The sequence below is a fragment of the Sprattus sprattus genome (genome assembly GCF_963457725.1).
Source record: "Sprattus sprattus genome assembly, chromosome: 2".
NCBI classification, from domain to species: Eukaryota; Metazoa; Chordata; class Actinopteri; order Clupeiformes; family Clupeidae; genus Sprattus; species Sprattus sprattus.
The window spans coordinates 14,217,357-14,243,394 of NC_137921.1; the positions used below are offsets into that span (position 1 = coordinate 14,217,357).

The following is a 26,038-nucleotide window of genomic DNA, read 5'->3' on the forward strand; positions in this document are numbered from 1 at the left end:
GAAAGACCAAGGTGATGCCATAATAGAGAGATTCTCCTCTTTTCTTTTTCTTTTTTGTTTTGTTCAGGAGGCATGAAGAACCAGGCTTGAAGGACTTGTATCCAGAATCTTCCGCAGAGGAGGAGGAGGAGGAGGCGGATGGAGGAAGAGGAATCCAGGATGCTGGAAGAGGAAGAGGAAGGGGACGAAGAGGGCGAGATGGGGATGGGCGAGGGCAGCTCGGACATAGGGGGTCCGGTGGACCTCCGGGTGGCGGTGCAGAGGCTGACGCTGGAGCTTCAGGAGGCCAACGAGGAGAAGCTGCAGGCGGCTCGCTACGGCCTGGCTGTCCTGGAGGAGAGCGCCGCCGTCAAAAGCCGCAACAGCCAGCTGGAGGAGGAGCAGGAGGCCCTGAAGCAGGAGCTCCAGCAACTTCGCGAGGTGAGCAAGAGAGGGGAGGGGTGGGGAGGTGAGGTGATGCTACCCACATGAGATCTCTGTATGGGTGGGGTGATTTTACACAGAGGAGATTGTGCTTCCTCTGCCGTAAAATGTTTCATTATCTTATCGGGACCTGGATTGTTTTTTAACCATTCAGGAAAGCCTCATTGGCTGATTGCAGTGGCTGTTTTTGTGCATGTGTGTACTTTCCCTTTCCCCTCTTTCTGTTATGCATCTACTAATCTGGCAGGAGAAACTGGCATAAACCCCCCCCCCCCCAGGCTTTCAGTATCACAGGTGGAACAAACACACACACACTCACACACACCCTCACACCCTCACACACCTCTCCTTGTCTTGCGTGATGAGGTTCCCCAGAGGTGAGGCTGTCACACATAGGCCTCTTCTCTTTTACCTCCTCCTCCTGACTTTGAGTCGTTTGGGCTGACATCTCTCCAGAGAGACACACACATACACACATACACACATGCACACACATGCACACACACACACACACACACACACACACACACACACACACACACACACACACTGGCATTTCAGAACCACTTACCAACCGTGAGTAATTTCACTGGCCTCACATCTCTCTCTCACAATCTCTCTCACACTCACTCTCTCACTCATTCTCTCTTTATCTCACGCTCTCCCTCTAATTTCGATGACTTTAAAGGTTAGATAACTGATGAGTATATAGGTCATGGAGTGAGAACTGATTTTCTGTGTTTGACTTTCTGACTTTCAGAGGATAATGTGATGTGAAAATAAAGTATAGGGGAAAATGTCCCTGACCACTCTTTCATTGACATACAGAGCCCCTGCATGTCCAATATAAATCCTGAGGATCAGCAGTTCAAACAGACCAAAATCCCAACAGGAAAGATACGTGCATTTAGAAGCATCTGTTTCAGGCTAGTCTGCTGGATAACAAGGGGGACGTAAAAAAAACCCTCATTTCTAATTTGAGCAGGATTATTTTTAGATTTGTACCGTCACGTCATTGTATCGTGTGATACGCTGTGATCGCCTGTTTTGGGGGCCTTGATGGTGCCTGTCTTTCCGTAATTGTGTTCATAACAGGACCCACCCGTCTAAGGGATTTCACATGCCACCATGAAACTTCAATGCCAAATGTGTTATCAGCGCCTTCTTTATATTTAGCTTGAGAGGAATGCTGAAAACAGCCTGTGAGGCTCTGTTCAGCTGTTTCTTGTGACAAGTCAGCTGTTCGGCTCAGAGATTCCAGTAGACTGAAGGGGGACTTGCGAAGGCTGGAGATCAGTCGTGAACAGCCGCCTGTGCAGACCCCAGAACAGCCTGCTCTCTCTGGCACAGCTCCTCGACCTCTCCCCAGGGGAGCCAGGGCCACAATGTTGCTGCCCGCTGCTTTCGCAGAGTCGTTAAGGTAACTTTGAAATCTGTTTTAATTAGTTCTTTTTCTAGAATGAATTGCTTCTTCTTCTGCGTCTACAAGGCTGAAATGGGTCGAGAAATCAGAGAGAGGCGTGTAGAACAGTGATTGACTTATGGAGCAGAATGCCATTGCATGTGTAGCGGGGGGTAGGGGGTTGTCGTGGGGGGGGGGGGTTCCCTGGTTGGATCGTGTGAGCACATGCTCTCCGTTGGTATATTTGCGTGGCAGAGGATAAATGACTGAACTGCTTTGCTCAGCAGATATGTATGTATGTGTGTGTGTGTGTGTGTGTGTGTGTGTGTGTGTGTGTGGGTGGCCTCCACAGCGACCATTGCATGTGAAGGTTAACTGCTGCTGAAAGACATTTGCTGACATTTGCTGCCAGTAATGTTTACAAAGACTAGTTAATATCCGACGTGTAAGAATGCAAGTGGGTGTAAAACTTGAACCCAGTAAGCATGAAACTCCTCCTCCCAAGCCATCAGTCATAACAGACAACATGGCTACTTCTTTCTATGGGTGGCAGACAAGCATGAGTCCACAAATCCTGATCTGAGTGTGTGTGATCCCTTAACTGCGTCCTGGGAGTCCGGCTGCTCCGGGTGAATGCCAGCCACCTCTCCTGATCGCACGTGCGGCGCGGGCATCAGGCACAGGGCAGGCTCACATCCATCTGTCATTGTGTCATCAGAATTTGAGTAGGGGGACCTTGAGAGGGCCAAACGACAGCAGATTTGCACCGTTTTGGGAGGGATTGGTTAGGATGGTCACGTGCCTTCCAGGCAACACTGTGTGAAAGTGTGTCCGTGGCAGTGTCAGATAATGGAATATGCCCACACACACACACACACACACACACGTGCATACCACACACACTTCGACAGGATTACTGGCAGAGATGATGACACTTCTGTTCCTCTGAAAGTCTGCCTGTGTTAGAGCCCGTTGATGCACTCAAACCTCATCAGCTCGCTCTCTCTCATACACGCATACGCACACACACACACCAGCACACAGACATACACGAACATCACTGGAATAACCGCATCACCTTTGGTTCGGTTTACCCCTTGCTAACAGACTGGTTCACAGTAACTGTCTGTGTCTGTGTCTGTGTCTGTGTCTGTGTCTGTGTCGACTGTGTCTGTGTCTGTGTCTGTGTATCTGATTGACCCAGTTTAACTGGTCCCTGTTTGGAGAGAGAAGAGAAGTGTTTGTTTAAAACTCTTCCTCTTCCAGGCAGAGGAAAGGCCCTCATAAATAATGTGTATGGTTTACGCCCCAGCAGAGGGTTTGTGTAGTGTGGGTATGATGGGGATGACCTTAAACATGGGCTCTTTTGTCTGCACTGAATGTTAGGCAGGAGCACACAGACTCCACACAGACCCCTCACAGCCGGCTAGTGCCTGGAGGAGCTGCGTGAAAGCCCAGGACTGATGGATAGATCTCTCTGCAGCGGTGCTAACAAGCCCTGATGGGGCCGGAATTGCATTTCCACTTCTGTCTCTCTCCAGCCGGATGGTCCTTTATTGGTGTGTGTGTGTGTGTGTGTGTGTGTGTGTGGGCGTGTGTGTGTGGGGCTTGGTGCCTGGCCCCCATAATCATGTATTTGTGTGTGTACAGAAATGCCAGGCAGTGCGCAGTGCATTCTTGTATCCTCATCTTCACTTTGCAGTCCCAGAGAGTTTAAAGCCAAAAGTCAGACACATCGGTCATAAATCTCTCACCACCTCTAATGGGACCTTGTTTCCTCTGTATCTTTAAGTGTGGAACCGACACTTTCCTCTGTCTCTTCCTTAACTTATGTCTGGCTTTGGGAAGGTCTCACTGGGTACCCTCTCCTGTCCCTCTGTGCTCTTTATGGACTTGCAAGACCTTTCCTGTGTCCCCACCCATGACTAATCCATCAGACTAGGAGCCTTCTTCTAGACTCTCCCATGATTAATGTGTGTTGGACAGAAGAGGTGAACCATTGTTTTGTCCTTAACTAATGCCTTGGGCTAAGGGACGTCTCCTCCTTCTCCCTCACACCGAGCTGTGACTGGTGGCTTGTTGGCTCGGCCTCAGTGTGACTGTGTCAAAGTGGTTTGGTGTTCTGTTTATATTGGGAAGGCCACTCCTTTTATGGTGCGGCCATTTTCTATAGACAGTGGGGTTACCCCTCGGAATTTCTGGTTGCCTGGATAGCCGGAATGCGGTGATGTCACAAAGAGGATAATGTATGCGTGGGACTGTCCCCCCTGGCGGAATGGAAGAGTTCTTTGAAGAAAAATTTGTTGTTGTTGTTGTTGTTTTTCCAGCCGGTGGCATGTAAACAAATTCCTTTCCATTAGAAGTGCCAAATGAGTCTCATGTCCAGTTTCCAGAGCGCCCAAACCTGAAATCTTCCCAGGTTGAACACAAATGCATCTTGTATTGGGAACTATTTGAGATGAGCCAGCTGTATTTAAAGGAAAAATAAACACCATTTCTTCCCTCTCAGCCCATGCAGCCATTACACTTGTATCCAACTCCATTTTTCTAAACATAAATGCATTAAACTGAGTCACAAGAACGAGGCAGTCCTGCTACATAGTTGGCCAGACCAGGGAGTAACCGTGTGTGTGGTGTGTGTGTGGTGTGTGTGTGGTGTGTGTGTGTGTGTGTGTGTGTGTGTGTGTGTGTGTGTGTGTGTGTTTTTGTAGGCCCTGGCGGACTCGATGAGCAGTCAGAAGCGAGCGGCAGCAGACGGCGAGAACCGCGAAGAGTCGTTGCTCCAGGAGACGGCCAGCAAGGAGGCTGCCATGTCGACGCGCATGGAGGAGCTGCAGGCGGAGCTTCGACAGGCCCGCATCACGCTGGCCAATGCGCTCTCAGAGAGCGAGAGGCTGGGCGGGCTCTCAGCACAGCTCAAAAAGGTATCGGCCAATCAACATGATCTGTCACTTCCACACATCCAGTCAAAAGTTGCTATTTGCTTCCATGAATTACCAGCTTATTTGAATGGTGATTTTTTTTTTTCAAGCAAATTGATAGCCTTTCAGCTCACTGTGTCAGATGGGAGGATTGTGATTCAGACCAGATCAGAGAAGAACAGAGCCAACACTCTGTAGGTGCCAATGTGAGGCTGGCAACATGGCAGTAATTTGCCAGACTGCTCGGCTGCATTTTGAATAGCCCTGGAATTAAAGTGTGCAGCTAGCCTATCAGCTACCATGCGGTCACTGACTTGCAGTCATTTGCGGTTTGACAGAAAACCATGCAAATTATTGCGAGGGGACTAGTTAGCTAGCTGTCCTTGTTAACTAGCTTGCTGTCCATGTTAACTAGCTAGCTGTCCATGTTAACTAGCTAGCTGTCCACGTTAACTTTAGAGATGTTTGGATGTTCACTGGTGGTATTTGCTTAACTTAATGTCCCCATTACGCCTCCGAGCCTTCGCCTCTCTCGGCTCTTGTGTGACACCAGACAGCAGATGGAAGCCAATGGCAGCAGGGCAGAGAGCAGAGAGCAGAGAGCAGAGAGCAGAGAGCAGAGAGCAGAGAGCAGAGAGCAGAGGCTCAGTGTGGCTTCCTCTGGTAATGAGAGAGGGCGCTTGTGTTTGACAGGGCCCCCAGTCAAAACCAGCTGGGGCCCGGATACACTCTAACTGCTGCGCTGTGCTGTGTTCAGTCAGCCATGACTGCAGCCATGGCGTGTGTGTGTGTGTGTGTGTGTGTGTGTGTGTGTGTGTGTGTGTGTGTGTGTGTGTGTGTGTGTGTGTAATTGTATGCACATAGTGTGTGTGTGTGTGTGAGAGACAGTGTAACAGTGTGCACATAGTGTGTGTGAGAGACAGTGTAACAGTGTGCACATAGTGTGTGTGTGTGTGAGAGTCTAACAGTGTGCACATAGTGTGTGTGTGTGAGTGTAATTGTTGGTGTGTGTGTGTTGCATGAATGATTACATGAGAGCTGCTCTGTGTTGTGCTTTTCTTCTGTTTTCCCTCTACCCTGCTTTTGAAGGCTGGCATATGGGACGGCTTTGGCTGGCTTTGAGGTTTGACGAGTTTAGCCAAACTGTAATCAGACCCAGCTGAGGATGCCTCTGTGCTGCATAATGCTATGAAGAGCACACACACACTCACGCTCTTCTGAATGTATACTGTTACAAACCTATATTGAGCTGTGTCTGCACATTTGTTGTCATGTGTGTTTGTATGTGTATGTGTTTATATTTTTGTGTGTCTGTGAGCAGGCACATGTTGTTTTTGTGTGTGTGTGTGTGTGTGTGTGTATGTGTGTGTGTGTGTGTGTGTGTGTGTGTGTGTTTATAATATGTGTATGTGTGTATATAATATATGTATGTGTGTATATAATATATGTATGTGTGTGTGTTATCAGGAATGCGAGTGCTTGGAGGCTGAGAAGGGCCACATGCGTGATGAGATGAAGGAGTTTAAGGTGCGCGAGATTCAGCAGCTGCAGGATAACAGCGAGCTGGAAGAGGAGAACATCTCGATGCAGAAACAAGTCTCGGTTCTAAAGGAGAACCAGGTGAGAACACATGCACACACACACACACACACACACACACACACACACACACACACACACACACACACACACACACACACACACACACACACACACACACACACACACACAACAGACTCCGTTCTAAAGTAGAACTACATGACAATCTAAACCTCACAGCATATGTTGGACGCTACTTCGTTCTTGAGAGGCGGAACAATGTAATTGCCCCAAATCAGCGGAAGACGTCAAGTAGAGGAGCCACTGAGTCACTAAATGATGACTCATGTTTTGTGAGACCAGTGCCAGGCGTTGGCTCTGGAGCATGAGGTTGGCATGAGGTTGGCATGAGGGTGGCAGTGTTGGTTTGTGGGTTGCTGCGTTGCTGCGTGCCATTCTGTCAGTCTCTTCGGAGAATGGCTGCCTTTGTGCCACGGGCTGGGCCGTCCATCTTGTGATCGCGGCTTTCCTTCCCGTGCTCGCCTCCCGCCCCTTGCCACACAAACGCCCTCATTGTCAAAGGCATGACCCCAGCTGATCTGCAACAATAGCCCTCCTTAAGCAGCCAGGGCCAGGAGACAATGGCAGCCAGACACCCAGATTAGCTGACTAACGGCATTAGCAGGAGATTGGGGCTCGCCAGTGGCTAATTTTCCAAATGACACCTGTGTAAGGTATGCTAAAGCCCTACATTGTCAACAAAACAACAACGCACAGACAAATCCTATTACTGTGTGTTTGTGTGTTTGGGGGCGGCGGTCCATATGTGATGTGTTTTGTGTCCATATCATTCTCTAAATGTAGTGTTGCCGTAGACATAATACCACGTGCACCACTGTGGCAAAGATGGCTCCTGTGACCTCTCACCTCTAACCAGATGCTGCCCTCAGTTGGTGCCTATTGGCAGAACCTGTGCTGGACCTGTGCCAGATGTGGGCCAGAACTGGGCCAGAGTGTGCTGCTTGTGAGGGAGTAGCTCCACTGTGTCTCCTTGTCTGGGGGGGGGGTTATTATTCCTTTAGCCCTCTTTAGAGTTATGAGCCTGACTGATAGCATCGCCATGGATACACACCTGCCTGTGTCATTTAGACTCCAGCGTGGGAAAGTGGTGTCTGAAATAAAAACATGGTTCCCACCTCCATGTTTTTGACTTGTACACCTACAGATTAATGTGCTAATGCACTGTTCATTTGTCTCACACTCACACTGTAGCTCACCTTACACACACACACACACACACACACACACACACACACACACACACACACACACACACACACACACACACATTAATGAGCCTGTCTCGCTGGGTTTGGTTGAGTTTCAATCTCTGAAGTTGACACTCTCCCATAGGAGTGGACTGACTAATGAGCTCTACTGTAAAGAGGAGGAGCAGGACACACACACACACACACACACAAACACACTAACCCATGTCTGCGTCTCCCATCAGGTGGAGTTTGAGACGCTGAAGCTGGAGCTGTCCCATAAGGAGGAGGAGCAGGAGGAGCTCCGCGCCCAGCTGGAGGAGGCAGGCCGGCTGCGGGCGATCGCCGAGCGTCAGCTGGACGAGGCGCTGGAGGCCCTGAAAGAGGAGTGCGAGCAGAAGAACTGCCTGCGCCGTGAGCTAGCAGCCCTGGCCCTCAACCCCTTCGACTCCCTGGGGCCCCTGGACCTCCACCTGGGGCAGCTCGACGACAGCCACGACGACGGCCGAGGAGGAGGGAAGGGAGGAGGGAGAGGGGAGGATGGAGAGAGGGGGGAGGAGGAGGACCAGGACAGTGGGTATAATAACGGGATGGGCTCTGGCTGTGCCCCGGGGACTAAGGGGTCGAGCGGCGTAGGCAAGGCCCAGCTGCGGTGCTCCACGCCCAGGAGCAGCGACGCCTTCCTCAGGCCCCCGGCTCCAGGGCTGGTGGCCGACCTGCTGAGCGAGCTGCACCTGTCCGACAGCCAGAAGCTCAAACAGCAGCTGCTGCAGGTAACACTCGAGAAGAGAGACACACACACTCACACACACCCACACACACACCCATACAGTTGCCTCATCACTTCCTTGCTCATAAATGCATTCACACTCGCTCAAACCTATACACTCACATACATTTTTGCGAACACACACACACTCCTGTTGGATGCAGGCTCAGCAAACCACACACATATACGTGTATATGCATGTTTTTTTACGCATACGACACACACACACACACACACACACACACACACGAGATGACCACATATGTCATGATGAGTGGCTCTGTCAGAGGTACATAGTTATACAATTATTCTTACTTACTAGGGGAAACTGATTTGCATAGCATTTACATCTGAGCATGTGTGAAAACTATTCAAAATAGGTCTCAGTACAGTGACACACACACACTGTATGTAAAGCAGTTGTGTTCTCTGATGGTTGCATCACGGTACTAAACCTGTAATTGCTGTTTCCTGTTAGATCACCACATCCTGATCTACACACACACAAACACACACACACTCTCTCTCTACCCCCCTAAGCACCTCCAGGAAATCTGCAAACCCACCTGAAGGGTGCTTTACCGTGTGTTAAAATGCCACTTGGCCTCTCTAAAACCGCACCACTCTACCTCAGGAAGCCTGGTCTAAAGCCCCACAGTCCTCCGGACTGTTCTGCATAATTGAGTGATATTAAATAATGCACGATGCTCTTTGCTAGGCGGCCGTGCACCATGCGTTGGCCAGACCTCACATCTGTCTTCCCTGGGCTGAGTGACCGGGCTGTGTGTACTCAAGTGGAAGCTGGAGTGTCTGTAGTAAGGCGCAGTGTTTGTGTGGGAATTTGCTAGAGGTTTTTAGCCATGTACACACCCACACAGTGTGTGAAAGTGCGTGTGTGTTTCCTGTAGTTACTAAAAAAAACACAGAACGAGTCTTAAATGTCTCCCAAATTCATTCACATGAAGCCTAAGTATTGACAGTTTGGAAACAACGCATGTTTTTGGCCATAACCAAACTGGTCACACGGAACGTTCTGGAAAGTCAGAGGGAATTATCTCTGCTTTATCAGCGCACCTGTGGAACAGCAGACTTGACCTTGGGACAGATTGTTTATCTTTCCACCAACAGAAGCATAGTGAGCTGGTTAAAACTTTAACCTGTCCCACTTTTTAAGGCGGCAGACTAGGAGACTATAGTATGTTGTTACCATTCAGTGAGAGAACTTCATACTGCCCTTCTCTTTACCACTCTCTGAATAGACAGACAGCGCCAAAAGAGTTCATAGTATGAACATAATTATGAGAGCACACTAAATAGCCCACTATTATACCTGCACACTTAATAGCATTGATGTTATGACAGAACCCTTTATTTGCCTACTTCAACAGTAGGAACTTGCCCTAGACAGTATCCTATATATGGGCCATCTTTTAACCCTACTTTTGTCTGTGTCTGTGTTTGTGTGTGTGTGTGTGTGTGACTGTCTGTCTGTCTGTCTGTCTGTCTGTCTGTCTGTCTGTCTGTCTGTCTGTCTGTCTGTCTGTCTGTCTGTCTGTCTGTCTATGTACCTGTACCCCTGTGTGTGTCTGGACCCCCCCAACCCCCAGGTGGAGCGTGAGAAGGTGAGCCTAGCCAACACGGTGCAGGACCTCCAGAAGCAGCTGGCTCTGTCCAAAGAGGCCCTGAAGGAGCAGCAGGTGAAGATGGAGCAGCTGGCCCAGAGGCTGGAGGCCGTGCTCTCTCCCCAGCCCTCGGGGCACAAGCCTGGGCAGGAGAATGGCCTGGGGGACGGTCGCAGCGGGGACGGCGGCGACTACTACGAGCTGGACGCCAAGAGCGCGGAGGTGCTGGAGTGCCGCATGGCCGCGGCGAGCGAGGAGGTGGCGCGGCTCCGGCAGGAGCTGAAGGCGGCGGACTCGCGCTCGTCCGCGCTGGAGAGCCGCTGCCGCCAGGAGAAGGAGCGCTGGCGCGGAGAGGCCCAGGAGCTCGCTGACAAGATCCGCCAGTGCATCGCCGCCAGCCGGCAGGACCAGGAGCGCATCGGGCAGCTGGAGCGGGAGATCGGCGCCACGCGGCGCGTCGCCAGCGACTCAGAGGGCCACCTGACCGCCACGCAGGAGGAGCTGCTGGCCTTCTCCGAGGAGCTGTCCGCACTCTACCACCACGTGTGCGTCAGCAACAACCTGACGCCCAGCCGCGTCACCCTAGACTACTACCGCGACGGCGGCGGCTGCCGAGGAGGAGGGGGAGGGGGGCGCAGGGAGCACCAGCACCCGCTCCGGAAGCGGAGGGAGGGGTACGGGCGGAGCAGCGTAGGAGGGGAGGCCGACGGAGGAGGAGGAGGAAGTGGAGACTCCTCCCCTGCCTGCGGCAGCTGCCCGGGGTCTCCCACCCCAGACTTCAGGGACCCCACTAACGTCAGGAACCTTGTGGCCGTTATCCGCTGCCAGATGAAACACCTACAGGTGAGTCAGAGCGCAGAGAGTCAGTGTTGGGAACAGGACTGTGTGCATTAACTTGCATTCATTGTCAAGGGACTAGTTTAATAGACTTACAACAAGGAATACTGAGAACCCCAAAAAGCCATAAGCCACTATGAGGACCGTTCAGTGCCGTGTAGGTGTTTGAAATAAGCTAAATAAGGTAGTCTTTTTTGTTTGTTTGTTGTTGTTTTCCCATAATTGAATGGAAAGATTTCTCCTCAAAGGGGCATTTGGTGACTGCACGCAGGTGACTTCAGAAAGAGTGATTTACAAAAAAAAGGAAATATGCTGGCTTGCCTAGAAAATGACACCACACAAATCCTGGAGCCTACAACGTGCCGTTAGTGAAAGGTGATATATAGCTATAAAAAGCTATATAGATATAAGGATTTTAGTTACAAATGTGCCTATGAACACATGACAGGGCAGAATTTCACTTCCTGGTGGTGAGTATCCATGTGACAGAGGAGGAAGTGGGAATTCAGCAGATTTGCCGCAGATGTAGGACTTCCTGTAAAATGTCAATGAGGTTGTCATTGACTACCACAGTGATCTTTAATGGAAATGATATCTCCTACCAGGTGTAACAGCTCAAATAACGAAATGTAAGAGGTTAAACTTGATGTTCCAGCAGTGAGCTGGTTTTATAGATATGGTATACCATTTTATTCAAGCATTTATAAACATTCCCTCCACTTCACTAGACTATCTGTTCTCTCTGGCAAAAATATGAAATTGACTGATGCTGTGGATTTTCCCTCGTGTAAACCTCCCTGCAGACATGTTTACACAGTGGTGTGGAGTATGAAAAGCTTAGCTTAATGTAATCCTAATTGAACATGTCTGATTCAGAGAAATCTCATGTAAGCTGATTTTCTAGAGTTGGGAACATGTCATTTCAGCAACTGGCGTCCCTAATACAGAAGCTAATACATGAATCTGCATCTCATTTAGGACTCTGCGTGGATTCAGCCATCATGTAGAAAGTGTGTGTGTGTGTTATAGTGAGAGTGAATGAATATGGTCTCCATTTGTCTGATCTACATATATTTGCGTATCGCCAATACTTGATTTTTACAATTGTGTAGAAATTGCTTAAGTGGGTGTGTGTGTGTTTGAGCGTTGAGTGTTTGTGTGGTCTGCATGTGGGTGAGTCCACGTGTGTCAGTGAGGTATGTGGTACTATGTATATTGAACTCTGACCTCTAACCTTTGTCCTTTGGTAGGTGGCAGTGGACCTGTGCAGGAAGCGGGGCACGTTGGCGTCTGCGGCGGGGTCGCTGGGGTCGGATGCGGATCGGGACACGGAGGCGCTCCTGGAGGAGGTTCTGAAGCTCAAGTCTCTTCTGAGCACCAAGAGGGAGCAGATCGCCACACTACGCACCGTCCTCAAGGCCAACAAGCAGGTCTGTGCACCCTAGATCTACTAGATCTACACATTCATCATATACATACATGCATGCCATGCACCGTCCTCAAGGCCAACAAGCAGGTCTGTGCACCCTAGATCTACTAGATCTACACATTCATCATATACATACAGTGGGGAAAATAAGTATTTGAACCCCTGCCGACTTAGCAAGTTTAGCCACTTGCAAAGAAATGTGTGATCTAGAATTTTAATGGTAGGTGTATTTTAACAGTGAGAAACAGAATATCAACTAAAAAATCCAGAAAAATGCATTTTATAAGATTTATGACTTTATTTGCATTTGATGCAAAAAATAAGTATTTGAACCCCCAAGCAAACAGCAAGAATTCTGGCTCCCAATGGCCAGTTATGTGCCCAAAAAGCACACAGATTAGTCTTCATTAGGTCTAACAAGGTATACCTGATCTCAACTGGTGACCTGTATAAAAGAAACCTGTCCAAAGAATCATACTTCACACCTTCAACCTCACCACCATGGGCAAGACCAAAGAGCTGTCCAAGGACGTCAGAGATAAGATTGTAGACCTGCACAAGGCTGGAATGGGCTACAAAACCACGGGCAAGCAGCTTGGTGAGAAGCAGATAACTATTGTTGCGATTATTCATTAATGGAAGCAACACCAAACAACTGTCACCCGCTCTAGGTCTGGGGCTCCATGCAAGATATCCCCTCGTGCGGAATCAGTGATCATTCGAAAGGTGCAGAATAACCCCAGAACTACACAGGGGGAGCTTGTGAATGATCTCAAGGCAGCTGGGACCAGAGTCACCAAGAAAACCATTGGCAACACACCACGCCGTAATTTTTTGAAGTACTGCAGCACTCGCAAGGTCCCCCTGCTCAAGGAAGCGCATGTACAGGGCCATCTGAAGTTTACCATTGCACACTTGAATGATTCTAGGGAGGATTGGGAGACAGAATGTGGTCAGATGATACCAAAATCAAGCTCTTTGGCATCAACTCGACTTGCCGTGTTTGACGGGGGGGGAATGCTGAATATGACCCCAAGAGTACATCATACCCACCATCAAACATGGAGGTGGAAACATTATGATTTGGGGCTGTTTCTCTGCCAAGGGTACAGGACGACTCCACCGCATCAAGGGGACTATGGATGGGGCCATGTAACATGGAATATTGGGCTTGAACCTCATTCCCTCATTCCCTCCCATTGAAAACACAACATTAAAGATTTGGAGAGGATCTGGAAAGAGGAGTGGACCAAAATCCCTCCTGAGATGTTTGTAAACCTGGTGACCAACTACAAGAAACGTCTGACGTCTGTTCTTGCCAATAAGGGTTATTCCACCAAGTACTAAGTCATTTTTGTCAGTCAGTTTTGGGGGTTCAAATACTTATGTTTTGCATCAAATGCAAATAAAGTCATACATGTTATAAAATGCATTTTTCTGGATTTTTTGGTTGATATTCTGTTTCTCACTGTTAATATACACCTACCATTACAATTATAGATCACACATTTCTTTGCAAGTGGCCAAATCGCAAGGGGTTCAAATACTTATTTTCCCCACTGTACATGCATGCCATGCACCGTCCTCAAGGCCAACAAGCAGGTCTGTGCACCCTAGATCTACACATTCATCTGTCCCATGGAGATCTATGCAGCCATGCATGCTATGCACCTCCCTTGAGGCCAAAAAACAGGTCTGCTCACTGAATATCTAAGTGTTCAAACAGACCCCAAAGCTAGCAAGCTAATCCTGCCTGTATGTCTGAGAGCCAAGCTCTGGTTTTGAGTACAGTCCTAAGGATACACATCTGTAGACATACAGCAAGAAGCTCAGACACGTCTTTATCTTTATCCAAGTGTGTTTTGTACCGTCTGTTTGGCACTTTTTTGACCTTTGACCATTCATAGAGAAACTGATGGTTGTTTTGACACTGAGGGACACATGGCTCCGATATGGTCTTGAATGTATGGAGCAGGCGTGTGTACTGGAATACACACTGGTATGAGGGGTGTGTGTGCGTTCAGGAGGTATTTACAAGTGAATAAGTTACAGATTTAAGGGGGAAAAGTCCAGGTGCGTTGTTGACACACCCATCTGTTTGGGAAATTGCAAAACCCGTAAGCTGTTGCTGTGGCTTTTCAGTGAAATCTGAATGGAAGCTTTTTTTTGTATTATGTAAAAACCAAACAAAACCAAAAACATGGGAGTTATTTTTTAAGTCACTTTGAGTTCTATGCGGTTTGACAACCAGTTGGTAATTTTGCTGCTCGACATGCAGAGTGCATTAGCTCCAGCTTTACACAATAAACTAATAATAATCGTCTGAACTCTTGCCCTAGTGCGGCGTACAGAAACGAGGCCACTGGATGTTTCAGTTCACTAGTCACAGTATTTCTGCACATTTTGGTCTGCCTGTTCTTTCTCTTGTTCTGTTTGTCTCTCATTCCTTTAGTCTGCCTGTCTGTCCCGTCACCACCCCCACCCCCCCCCGTAAACTTTTCACCCCTCACTCGGCTGCAGTAATGTGTGTGTGTGTGTGTGTGAGACCTGGTCAGGATAGTGTCGAGTCAGATGCAGGTCTCGCTAGACGCCGAAGGCATCATGATGACCTGCTTCTTTTCCTGCTCTGTAGTTGGCTTGTTCTACTCTTATAAATACAAGAAGGTTCTCCAAGCATTAATCTTTTCCATTTCTCTCTACTTTACTTTACCCAACCCCCTCAGAAAAATGTTGATAAGCTGGATGTTTTATCTCTTCAGTGAGATTTTGACTTGTGCGTCACTAAGTAGTACCAGTGGAGATGGAGATGAGGAAATCAGAGCCATAATTCCATCATTCATCTTTTATGTCCTGTAAATTCCTCTTTAATGCCATTCCTTGTGGTGTGATTGGATGAGACATCCACCAGGTGCATGGTGATTGGATGACACCTCTCCCTCTCGTCGTCACCCGCTGAAATGGAGGTTCTATGTGTTTAACTGCTCTTGAGTGGTGTGGTGTTTCTGTAACTCAACCTGTAAGCTCGGGAGAAGCCTCGTCTGAGGCGAAGCTCAATCCCATCCCAGGCCTCACATCACCTTCTAAGCGTGAGTGCCAAGCATGCGAGAAACCTGGAGGAAGGGGGAAGTTAGCAGAAGGCCACCCTTCTGTTATAGGTTTACATGTGACTCGCATCTCTGCAGGCTCTCACAGGCTTATTACAAACCTCCACTTCCTCCACATATGAACATGAACCGCTGGCGAGATAAGCATATAAAATCCTAATCTTTAAGAGTAGTTGGAAGTCTTCTCTGCCTGCGTCATGGTCTTGCAAATGGCTTACTGGGGGAAGTTGACGGGAAAATATCTTAACAGTAAAATGTACTTTCCGGAAGCTTCTTTATTTCTCTCGCTCTCATTCTCTCACATTTAGGTCAAGTTTACTTAACCTTTTTTCTTGTGTGCAGCTTTGCTTCAGAGGAGCCTGCACTGGGGTAGAAGTGCTCCCCGCTAGCTATTTTCTCATAATGAATAACAGGCTCGCATTCAGTAACAAAACATTGCCCAATTTTACCTTCAATGTTCTGATGACTAATGTGTTTACTACTTTATTGATAAACTATTATATTGGGAGAATTATATTACGAAATGGATTTGATTTTGTGGTTAAAAAAGCATAATGGAGTTTGTCAGCTGCTATATATAGCTGTTTTAGACTAGACACCGGAACAGCAATTCAATTAAATCCCATTCAATTTTAATTCAATAGCAATTGATAATGATATTGTCTCTAGGTGCTTTACAGAGCACAGAGCCTGAACCTGACCCCTTTTAAGCAAGTACTTAGGCGACCAGGGGCAGAAAAACTCCCTTTTAACAGGAAGAAACCTTGAGTAGAACCTCCGCTCAAAGGCCAGGCTGGCCAGGTAGAGAGATAGTAGAGGGAGGAAGGGAAGGTAGGAGAGAAGGAGAAAAAGAATCAGGAGCAAGCAGATGAATTCATGTACGCATCACAGGATGAAACATATTAGCACACATGCGACATCTGTACACGATACATACTTTATTCCATGCAACATAAAAGAAGGTATACGTGAAATACACAGAATAAATAGTGGTTAAAAATGTAAAGAGCGCCAGCTTTCAAAGTAGGCTGTAAAAGCCTTATGAGGAGGACACTGTTTACACTGTCACTATTATAAGGATAAGCAGAGCAATGAGTCAGGAAACTATGTCAATGATTTGTTTATATAACGGGTACATGGGTTGGCATACAGTAAGTGTTATTAGCAGAGTAGAATTTGGGCAGCAGCAAGGAGAGGGTTTCTGCAGGTAAATCACACACACGCTGTGGGATCCATGCCCAATTGCGTTCAGATCCGCATCACATCCACTTGCCATCTGACTAGCTTTATAAAAAGTATGCAAAAACACCAAACAGCCCAGCTGGCACTGATAAAAGCTTGCTAATATGCTAACTGACGTCTTTTGGTGATATTGTTGGCGATGTCGTGCTTTGAAGGCTTTTATTACATTTTTCACTGGGTGTTCCAACCCAAACCACAGAACTGCATAGTGCATAGCCTGGACGGCAAGTGGGAACGACAAGTGTGTTTATTTGTCCTTCACATGACCATATTCCATCAGTATTCATTTGAAGATGGTGCCAAAAGTAGTTGCTCATAAAAACAAATACCTCAAAAAGTGATAAAAGGTAGTATTGCTTAAAGGTTAGGGTTTGTAACTCGTATGTACTAACATTCAAAAGTTCAGTTCATTCAGGAAGTACTAAGACTCCTCCACATATTTCACATTTTAAATTGCAGCTTTTTTCATGTCATCAATCTACACTCAATACCCCATAAAGAGGAAGGAAAAAGATCATTTTAGAATATAATAATCAGACCCCTTGACCTGACACTTGAAATAGAACTCCAGCGCCTCCCATTTCTATTGATTGACACATTTCTATACCTGGATTACACCTATGGTCAATTCAGTAGACTGGGCATGATTTGGAAAGGCACACACCTGGGTCACAGCTGGCAGTGTATATGAGGGCAAAGCCCAAGCACATAGCCAAGACAGTGCAGGGGTGGGTGAGGGACAACTCTGAATGTCCTCGAGTGGCCCAGCCAGAGCCCAGACTTGAACCCAAACCCAGTCGGCATCTCTGGAAAGACCAGAAAATGTCTGTCCACTGACCGAGCTGAGCCGATCTGAGCTGACAGGATCTGCAGAGAAGAATGACAGAAAACCCCAAAATGTAGGTTAGCAAAGCTTGTCGTGTCACACCCAAGAAGACTCAAAGCTGAAGCACCTTAGGCTGAACCCTTTCTGAATGCGCTGATCATACAAGGTGTGGCCATTAGATAAGGACATTAAAGCTGTCATTCAGTTGTAATGAAGAAGATGTATAAGTCTAATTATTTAATAGCCACACCTCGTTGTGTATGTTTATGGTTGTTTGTGTTTGCTAGATGATAAATATTTGTTGTATATTTGCTTATTTCTCCATCCACTGGTCCTCAGACAGCGGAGTTGGCCCTGAACAACCTGAAGACGAAATATGAGACGGAGAAGACCATGGTGTCCGAGACCATGGTCAAGCTCCGGAACGAGCTCAAGGCCCTGAAGGAGGACGCTGCCACCTTCTCCTCTCTGCGCGTCATGTTCGCCAGCAGGTTAGCGCACGCACACCGCCCACGCACACAAATGGATTCAGTGAGAGTATAGGGTCTCCAGGTGCTCTATAACACACACACACACACACACACACACACACACACACACACACACACGGAATCAGTGAGAGTATAGCATCAAACCTGTAGTACGTGTGGGTGTGGGTGTGGGTGTGGGTGTGGGTGTGGGTGTGGGTGTGGTAACTGCTGGTGGTTGATGTCCACCCCCTACTTGTGTGAGTGATCTAGCCTGTTTTGAGATCAGATCTGGCCACCACAGGGATGGGTCTCTTCCTCTGAAGTGTCTCTCAGTACCCTGTGCTCTCGTCCTCAGTGGCATCTCCACACGCGTCTGCCTTCAAATCCTTTGTTTTCACTCGGGTCATCACATGGCGTCTACTAATGCAGCGGAAAGACGTGCCCCATAAGCAGCTCTCTGTCTGACCCCTCAGCATTAAGGCCCTGGTAGAGACAGAGAGAGAGAGAGAGAGAGAGAGAGAGATAGAGAGAGAGATAGAGTGTGTTTGTACAAATAGCCAGACAGACAGGCCCCGTAAGCAGCACCGTGTGTCTGACCCCCAGAAGCATTAACGTTGTGTGTATGCACGTATCTGTGTGTGCAGGCGTGTGTGTGCCTGAGTGTCAGTATTAAGGCCCAGTGGGTGTTAATGAGTGTGTGTGTGTCTGAGTGTCAGTATTAAGGCCCAGTGGGCTGATCAGCACACAGGCTCATGTGACAAAAGCTCCCCGAGCTCAGAGTCATTAAGTGATGAGAGGATCCCCACTCTTTCTCCTGTGATTTCACCAGCATCCACTCCCCCGTCTCAGTTATGCAAATCCCCTTTTCTGATACACTTCATCATCTTCCTCATCTTCCTCATCTTCTCCCATATTAGGCTACTTTTTATCCTCTTTATGCTCCTTTTTTCTCTTTTTTTCACTCCAGGCATTCTCTTTTATTCTCTCTCATTCGCTCTGGGACAACTTTCTTTCTTTCTTTCTTTCTTTCTTTTTCTTTTATTCACTCACTCATGACTAGAATGACATCTCTTTTAGCCAGCCCCCTGCTGGAATGCTGGACAGGTCACGCTTGAAAATCCACCCCTAGGTTATTTTTTTGATTTGCGCTTGGTAGTCCCATTGTGAAGCCTTCCCACCCTTTCCCTCTATCTCTCTCTCTCTCTCTCTACCTCTCTCTCTGCCTCTCTCTCTCTTTCTCAGCCTCTCTCTCAGCCTCTTTCTCTCTCTGCCACTCTCTGTCTCTCTCTGTCTCTCTCTCTCTGCCTCTCTCTCTCTGCCTCTCTCTCTCTCTCTCTCTTTCTCAGCCTCTCTCTCTCTCTGCCACTCTCTGTCTATCTCTCTCTCTCTCTACCTCTCTCTCTGCCTCTCTCTCTCTTTCTCAGCCTCTCTCTCAGCCTCTTTCTCTCTCTGCCACTCTCTGTCTCTCTCTCTCTCTCTCTCTCTCTCTCTCTCTCTGTCTCTCTGCCTCTCTCTCTCTGCCTCTCTCTCTCTCTCTCTCTTTCTCAGCCTCTCTCTCTCAGCCTCTTTCTCTCTCTGCCACTCTCTGTCTATCTCTCTCTCTCTATGCACCCCCTCTTCTTCTCTGTCTGTGTGATTTGCCTCAGAGTAAAAACAGAGCACAGGCCTCTCTGATGCCATTAAAGTGTTGAAAGCTAAGGCGTCATTCACTCCCACCCCTACCCCACCCAGCAGCTGTGCCATCCATGCCCTTCCACTCCACGTGGCATCCATGCCAGTCTACTCTGTGTGGCATACGGGACAGTCTGGATCCCCTGGAACTCTAGGGCAGCTGCTCGCATGGGCGTGTTTCTGAAGTGCACGCTTCCGCTCTGAATACATCCAATGTTCCTTTATCTGTTCCAGAGTACCCCTAAGGCCAGAGTGATACACTTCTGGTCCGTGCACACGATGACTGATTCAAGTCAGAGCACGTGGAGACTTTGAAAAGAACACTGGCTTGAATAAGATTTACATTTCCCTAACTCAATGTCTTGTGGCATTATAATGAAGGATTGCCCCGATATTTTTAGTAGGGTTTATTTTTTGTGATTCACCAGTAACTCTATATGTTGAACCTCGTAGGAAGTTGAATGTGGTTTTTATTCGGCGTCAGCTGATTTCACCGTAGAGAATGAGTAGTAGTGAGAGGAGTTAGGCGTAATCTGTGTAGATTAGGGCAGTGCGTCAGAACGGTGGCCTGGATAACCATCAGCATCATCCACCTCCATATAGATCTTTAGAGTTACTATGGCATACTGTCTGGGGGGATGTCACAACAAAAAGCAAAGATGAAGAGAATAGATTGGAGGGGGTTGTTCAGTAATACATTGTGAACAGCATGTAGAAGAGAATATGATGTAACCCTCCAGAAACTTCAGTAAAATGGGTCCATGTACATGAGTGTAAATCCTTGAGCAGTCCCATCTGCATCCTGCTGAAAAGGACTGTTGGATGATAGTGGGGGGGGGGGGACAGAGAGTGAAATGGAGAGGAAGACCTGTGAGATTGTCAAGTGTGGGAGACTGTGTGTGTTTGCGCGTGTGTTTGCGCGTGTGTTTGCGTGTGTGTTGCGCCTGTGTTTGTGTGTGTCCGAGTGAGTGAGGTGAGTAAGTATAATCAGGCTAGAGTACTAGAGTACTGCCCTCTGAGAGCAGAAGATGCCAGTCTGCCGGGCCTCTGCGTGGGCAGTAAAGGCTAGAAGCGTGGGAGTGCCCGTAATCAGATTAGCACTATTGCCTTGGTCTCGCTGCTGCAATCTCAATCTCTGCTCACGTGCAGATTAGCCTCCCTAGCAGCACGCTCCCAGGCTTGTGGCACACATACACACACACACGCACACATACACACACACACTCACACCACCTAACACCTGTCCCTAGGTGAGGAGAGCATCTGGTGTGGCATCATGGGTCAGGGCCGGGGTTAAATGTCAGGCAGCAGTTCACTGGTTTGTTTGTTTGGTGAGAATCAGCAAGCAGCCATCAGTAGCACCTTTATTCTCATTTCTGTACATTCTGTACATCCGTACATGCGTATGACATGCATACAGGGGAGGACATTTCCGTACTTGTGTATGTCATGCAAAGAGGGTACGTCTTAGAACATAAAACATGCATTTCCTCAGAGAGACGCCCTGCCACAGTGGCACCACAAGATCACAGTTGAAAGGTCAGAAGTCAGGCGGTGCTGGTTAGTCACGGCTAATTAAGGCCTTTAAGCTGAAGCTAAAGAAGACCAGCTCTGGAGCTGGAGGTGATGACACCCGTGTGGGGGGAGGGGAGGCCTGTCTCCCAGCCAAGGCTCTCTCTGGAATTATCTGATGGCTCGGTTATGAAGGGAATTATTGTGATATTGTGTAATTAAATCAGATTTCCCTTAGGTCTATCGCTAGTTATATCAAAGACAACTGATAGATGCATGAATGGATGGGTAAATAGAAATATATTATCAGATATGTACTCTATAAATAGGTAGGGAGGTGGATGGATATAAATTTTTATTTTTGATGGATTAATGGTACACTCTCTTTTATCTTCTGTCTGTGTGTGTGTGTGTGTGTGTGTGTGTGTGTGTGTGTGAATGTGTGTGTGTGAATAGGGGGATGATGAGATGTACTAGTGGTGTGGGGGAGGGGTAGCATGTTCATGTCCCCATGGCTGTGTCACCTGTAGCACGAGGAGGGGGATTTGGGTCCACCAGCATGCAAGGTGTCCAGACTTAGGTGTGTGTGTGTGGTGTGTGGTGTGTGTGTGTGCTGTGACCAAGATAGTCAGGGAGAAGGAGCGAGAGAGAGACGGAAGGAGAGTGAGTGTGTGTTTCAGGGAGAGATACAGAGAGGTGACATAGAAAGCCATACTAAAGATCTGACATCACCACCACCACCACTTCTCCTCTCAGTGATCGCACTGATGTTGTCACGGTGATCGTAGAGTCTGGTTATGTAAGCCCGCCCACCAGGGGAGGGGGGAGGGGGGGGGGGGGGGGGGCTTCTGGGCACGACTGGGATCCTCAGACAGAGAGCCAATGCTGTGGCCAGCTCTATAAATAATCATTAATCAATAATCATGTTCCCCATCAACACACTTTACACATGTTTCTGTGTCTGTGTCTGTGTCTGTGTCCCTCTCAGGGGCCCTTAGACCTTTAGTTCAGTATTCAGATGTATGACATAAGGTGACAGTAGAGCTAAACAGGCTTAGATTTAACCGTGTGTGCAGCTCCACCTTGTGGACAGTTATAAGAACTACAGTTTTGTGGTCATATAGTGCAACTTCTATGTGAGCGCATCTAGTCCTTATATGGAATGATCAAACTTAATTCACCTGGTTAACTATTACTGTTATGGATTCCTGTTTCTCTTTGTCTCTCTCATCCCTTCTTCCTTCTCTCTCTATCTCTCCCTCTCTCTCTCTCAGGTGTGACCAGTACGTGACGCAGCTGGATGAGATGCAGCGTCAGCTGGCGGCGGCGGAGGACGAGAAGAGGACGCTGAACTCCCTGCTGCGCATGGCCATCCAGCAGAAGCTGGCTCTGACCCAGCGACTGGAGGACCTGGAGGTGCCCATCTCGCCCATCAGCAACGGTGGGGGGAGCAGCCCGCGCCGCTCCCGCGCCAAGCAGCTGGGCACCAAGTCTGGCCGCGCCCCCCGCAGCCCCCTCCGCTCCAGCCCCCGCTCCAGCCCTGTCTTCATGACCCCCGCTGGCGCCCAGAGCATGGGCAGCCACTTCCGGGTCATCTCACGCAGCCTGCACGGCAGCCCAGTAAGAGCCCATTATCGCACATCTTCATCTTCCTCCTCCTCCTCCTCGTCCTCTTCATTCTCTTCCCCTTCCTCTTCCTCGTCTCTCGTCCCCCAGCCGTCATCCTCCACCTCCACACAGAGCCTTAGCTCAGCCCCGTTAGCGCGGGACGCCACCTTCGTGCGTCGCCTCGGCTCTGGAACGGAGTCGGTCGCCTCCTCGAGCGGGCTGGGTCCGTTTCAGACTGTGGCCCCGCCCACAGCGGCGGGCAGGAAGGAGGCGGGGAAGCGGGCAGGGCCGTCTCGTAATGACACGTTCATTAAAGAGGGTCGCACCTCGCTTCCTGCGGCCAAACCCAAGGCCTCGCACTCGCGCTTTGCAGAAAATGTAGCCTTGTCCTGGGATGTCGCTGTGGTCAAAACGCAATCGCATGGAGCAGTGAAGCCAGCGCAGAGAAGGGCCGTGACGTCTCGTACGTCACAGGGTCTAGTTCAGGGAAGGCAGTCCAAAATAAACGTTTCGAAATCTAGATCTTCAGAAACGACAACCTCTGTCTCGACCACAGTGGCAAGCCCCACCCTTTCCCCTTCTTCACCAATCACACAGTGCCTTAGAGTGCCTTTTGCCAATGGTTTGTCCAAAAAGGAGCGGGAGACGGCGGTTTCCAACAGTAGTGGGCGGTTTGTTCGATCAGGCGCCTCTCTCAGTGGAACCCAATATATCGAGGGCTCCAACTCCCGCTCTTACGGCTGGTCCAATCAGAGCCGCCGTGCTGAGCAGTCAACCAATCACCGTCTATCTCACAAAGTGCCCCCCGGGCGGCAGCGTTCTGAGCCAAACCGCTAGTCGATCCAGTAGCTGATAATGGCTGATGTTGTCATAGCAACAGATAAACTTGTGGCACTGAGGTGCTGTAAACGGACGTACCGCTGACGATAAGGTTCTGTTCCTAATAGACAGGTTACCCCTCTCCTTAATCGATCACCAAGTTCGTAATAATTCGTCACTATCCCTGGGCTTGATAGGTTGACTTTCAGCAAATGTTCACTGCCACAGATTCTGAAAGATTTATATTTTAGTATTTCAAATGTTTGTAAATATATTACAGATGTATTAGTAGCTCCTAATAGCACATTTCCTATCCAAGCACATAATATGAGGATTTTTCAACTCTTTTTACAGTATGTAGTGCTGTATTTGGCAGTAATATTTGTTGATGTTAACAGTTATATACTCTCATAGCAAGCAACTCTCCTCTGTTTCTCCATGACCTCTGACCGGTGTCTCATGTTTTCTCTTCCATTGATGAGTTTCTCTCTGGTTGTCTCTGCAGCGGTGAAAGGTCTTCATCCCCCCCCTCCCCCCACCCCTCCTCTCCAACCTGGCTCGTGTGTGAGGAACGTGAATGTCGGCCTCCATCTCGCTCACCTCCACCTGGGTCCTACATGGGGAACGTTCATGTCGACCTCCATCTCTCTCACCTCCACCTGGCTCGTGTTTTGGGAATGTTCATGTCAACCTCCATCTTTCTCACCTCCACCTGGGTCCTACATGTGGAACGTTCATGTCGACCTCATCACACCCTCATGTGACCCTTCCCCTCCTCCTCAGACCCTCTGCATCTCCGGCCCAACAGACCTCACCAGCGTTCACCAGGACCTCTCTTCTCCTCCGTCAAACCCTCTTTTCTTTCTGTCTCTCACAAACTGGCCTTTCTTTATGTCTGGCCTGGTTTTCTTTCTCTCTTTAGTCTTTTTCTTTCTCCCTTTCTGCCTTCTTTCTGTTTATCTTTTTGTCTCCTATTTTCTTTCTTTCTTTTTTCTGTCTTCCTTTCAGTCTGTCATTCTTTCCTTCTGTCTGGGTTGTACGTGCATGAAGAGAAAGAGAGAGAAAGAGAAAGAGAGAGAAAGAGGCATGCCGTCATGCCATGGATGAGGTTGCCACCATTTACTTTCCCTTCAGAACTCAAAACCAATCCATTCCATATCTTGCCTTCAACCATCAGAGTCCAAAAGTATTGACTTGCACCTGAAAACCCCTCTTCAGACCAAAACGTTTTAGGCATCGGACTTGAGCTGATGGACTGTGTTTTGTTTGTTTGTTTGTTGGTGTTTTTTGTACAGTATTAGCCTTTTAATAATGACGGAAAGGCACGATGCCTCGGTTATTGAAGTGAAGAGGAAAAAGAAAGAATGAAAGAAGAGCTGTAAAATAATCATGTTAAATAACACAAATGAAGTTTGGCTTGAGACTGTGCTGTATTCTGCACTGTGCTGGCATGTAGCATGCGTTTGGACCTGTTCACTGTCACTGTGCTGTGAGTGGTCTCAATGTGGAAACACCACTCTAACCGCACTCGCCTGTGTGAGGGACCCTCGCACAGACACACAGACACACTCACAGACACTCACTCACACTCACAAACACACTCACACAGACACACTCATAGGGTAAGGTCCTGCTGTGTTGGGTGGATCACTGAAAAACAACGACAAAAAAAACAAAAACACTTTGGTTTATTGTTTTATTTAATGTTTTGTCTAGTTTTCTTTACAATATGTGTCCATTCAAATGGCCAGCTCCCTCTGTGACTGATGATCTAACTGCTGTGACCCATTGATTAAAGACTCTTTGGGACCTCAGCCCCATTCAGACGCCCTCCGAGAGGCGGTCCCCTATCACAGCCGTCTCCGAGAGATGTGCCCCCCTCAGGTTCGGTGACCAGTCAAGTCATTCAGGAAATACAAGAGACGCAACAGCCACAGCCCAACTCCCAACTATGCACAGCCCCAGCCCCAAACCCCAATCACCTGGGGACCACCAAGCACACACCTGTGGACTGTTAGACTTTCTCTCACGGTCCCTTATGCCTGAGGTATGTGTGTGTCAGAGTTTTCTAGGATCATGGATTGGCTCTACAGCTAAAAATTTCAGCAAAGTCATTTTTTTATTTTTCACCGAAGTTACAAAAACATTTAGTTTGAATGTTCATTTTAGTGTGGAAAAAGAATCATGCAACAGGAATAGATTATGAGAATAGTGCCTTAATTTTGATTATTTGCAGTTTCAATTGATTTCTTTTTTCCTCCTTAGGAAAAAAACAAACAGATTTTGTTTGTTGAAAGTATTGCAGTATTTCTGAAAGTTGGGAATGTTTTAGAATACTTTTTTTTTTTTTTTTTTTTTTTTTTTTACTTTTTAAAGATAAATTGAGATACAAATCAATTGAACAATTTATTTGTACTAGGTCATGTTGACACTGCTGACCCCTGACGTGAAAGTTAGGAAGTGTTGAAGTTGTCGCCCCAATTATGTGTCCGCGGCATGAAGACGATTAACTGGTTTAATTACCTCTGTGTCCCGTTGACGCCTGTGCGCAAAGCCCGTGCTCATAGCCAAAGCAC

General features: G+C 48.2%; 1 protein-coding gene across 1 annotated transcript; it reads left to right on the plus strand.

Moving 5' to 3' along the window:
* Positions 1-138: 138 nt before the first annotated feature.
* LOC308360132 (protein bicaudal D homolog 2) lies at positions 139-24,684 on the plus strand (the record flags this gene model as incomplete). Its single annotated transcript, XM_080831904.1, has 9 exons — positions 139-420; positions 4,537-4,749; positions 6,214-6,366; positions 7,799-8,326; positions 9,930-10,787; positions 12,032-12,211; positions 17,722-17,873; positions 22,310-22,655; positions 23,968-24,684. The coding sequence occupies 9 exons, from the start codon at positions 139-141 to the stop codon at positions 23,971-23,973; spliced, it is 2,718 nt and encodes a 905-aa protein (XP_080688030.1). The 3' UTR covers positions 23,974-24,684.
* Between the last annotated feature and the right edge of the window lie 1,354 nt (positions 24,685-26,038).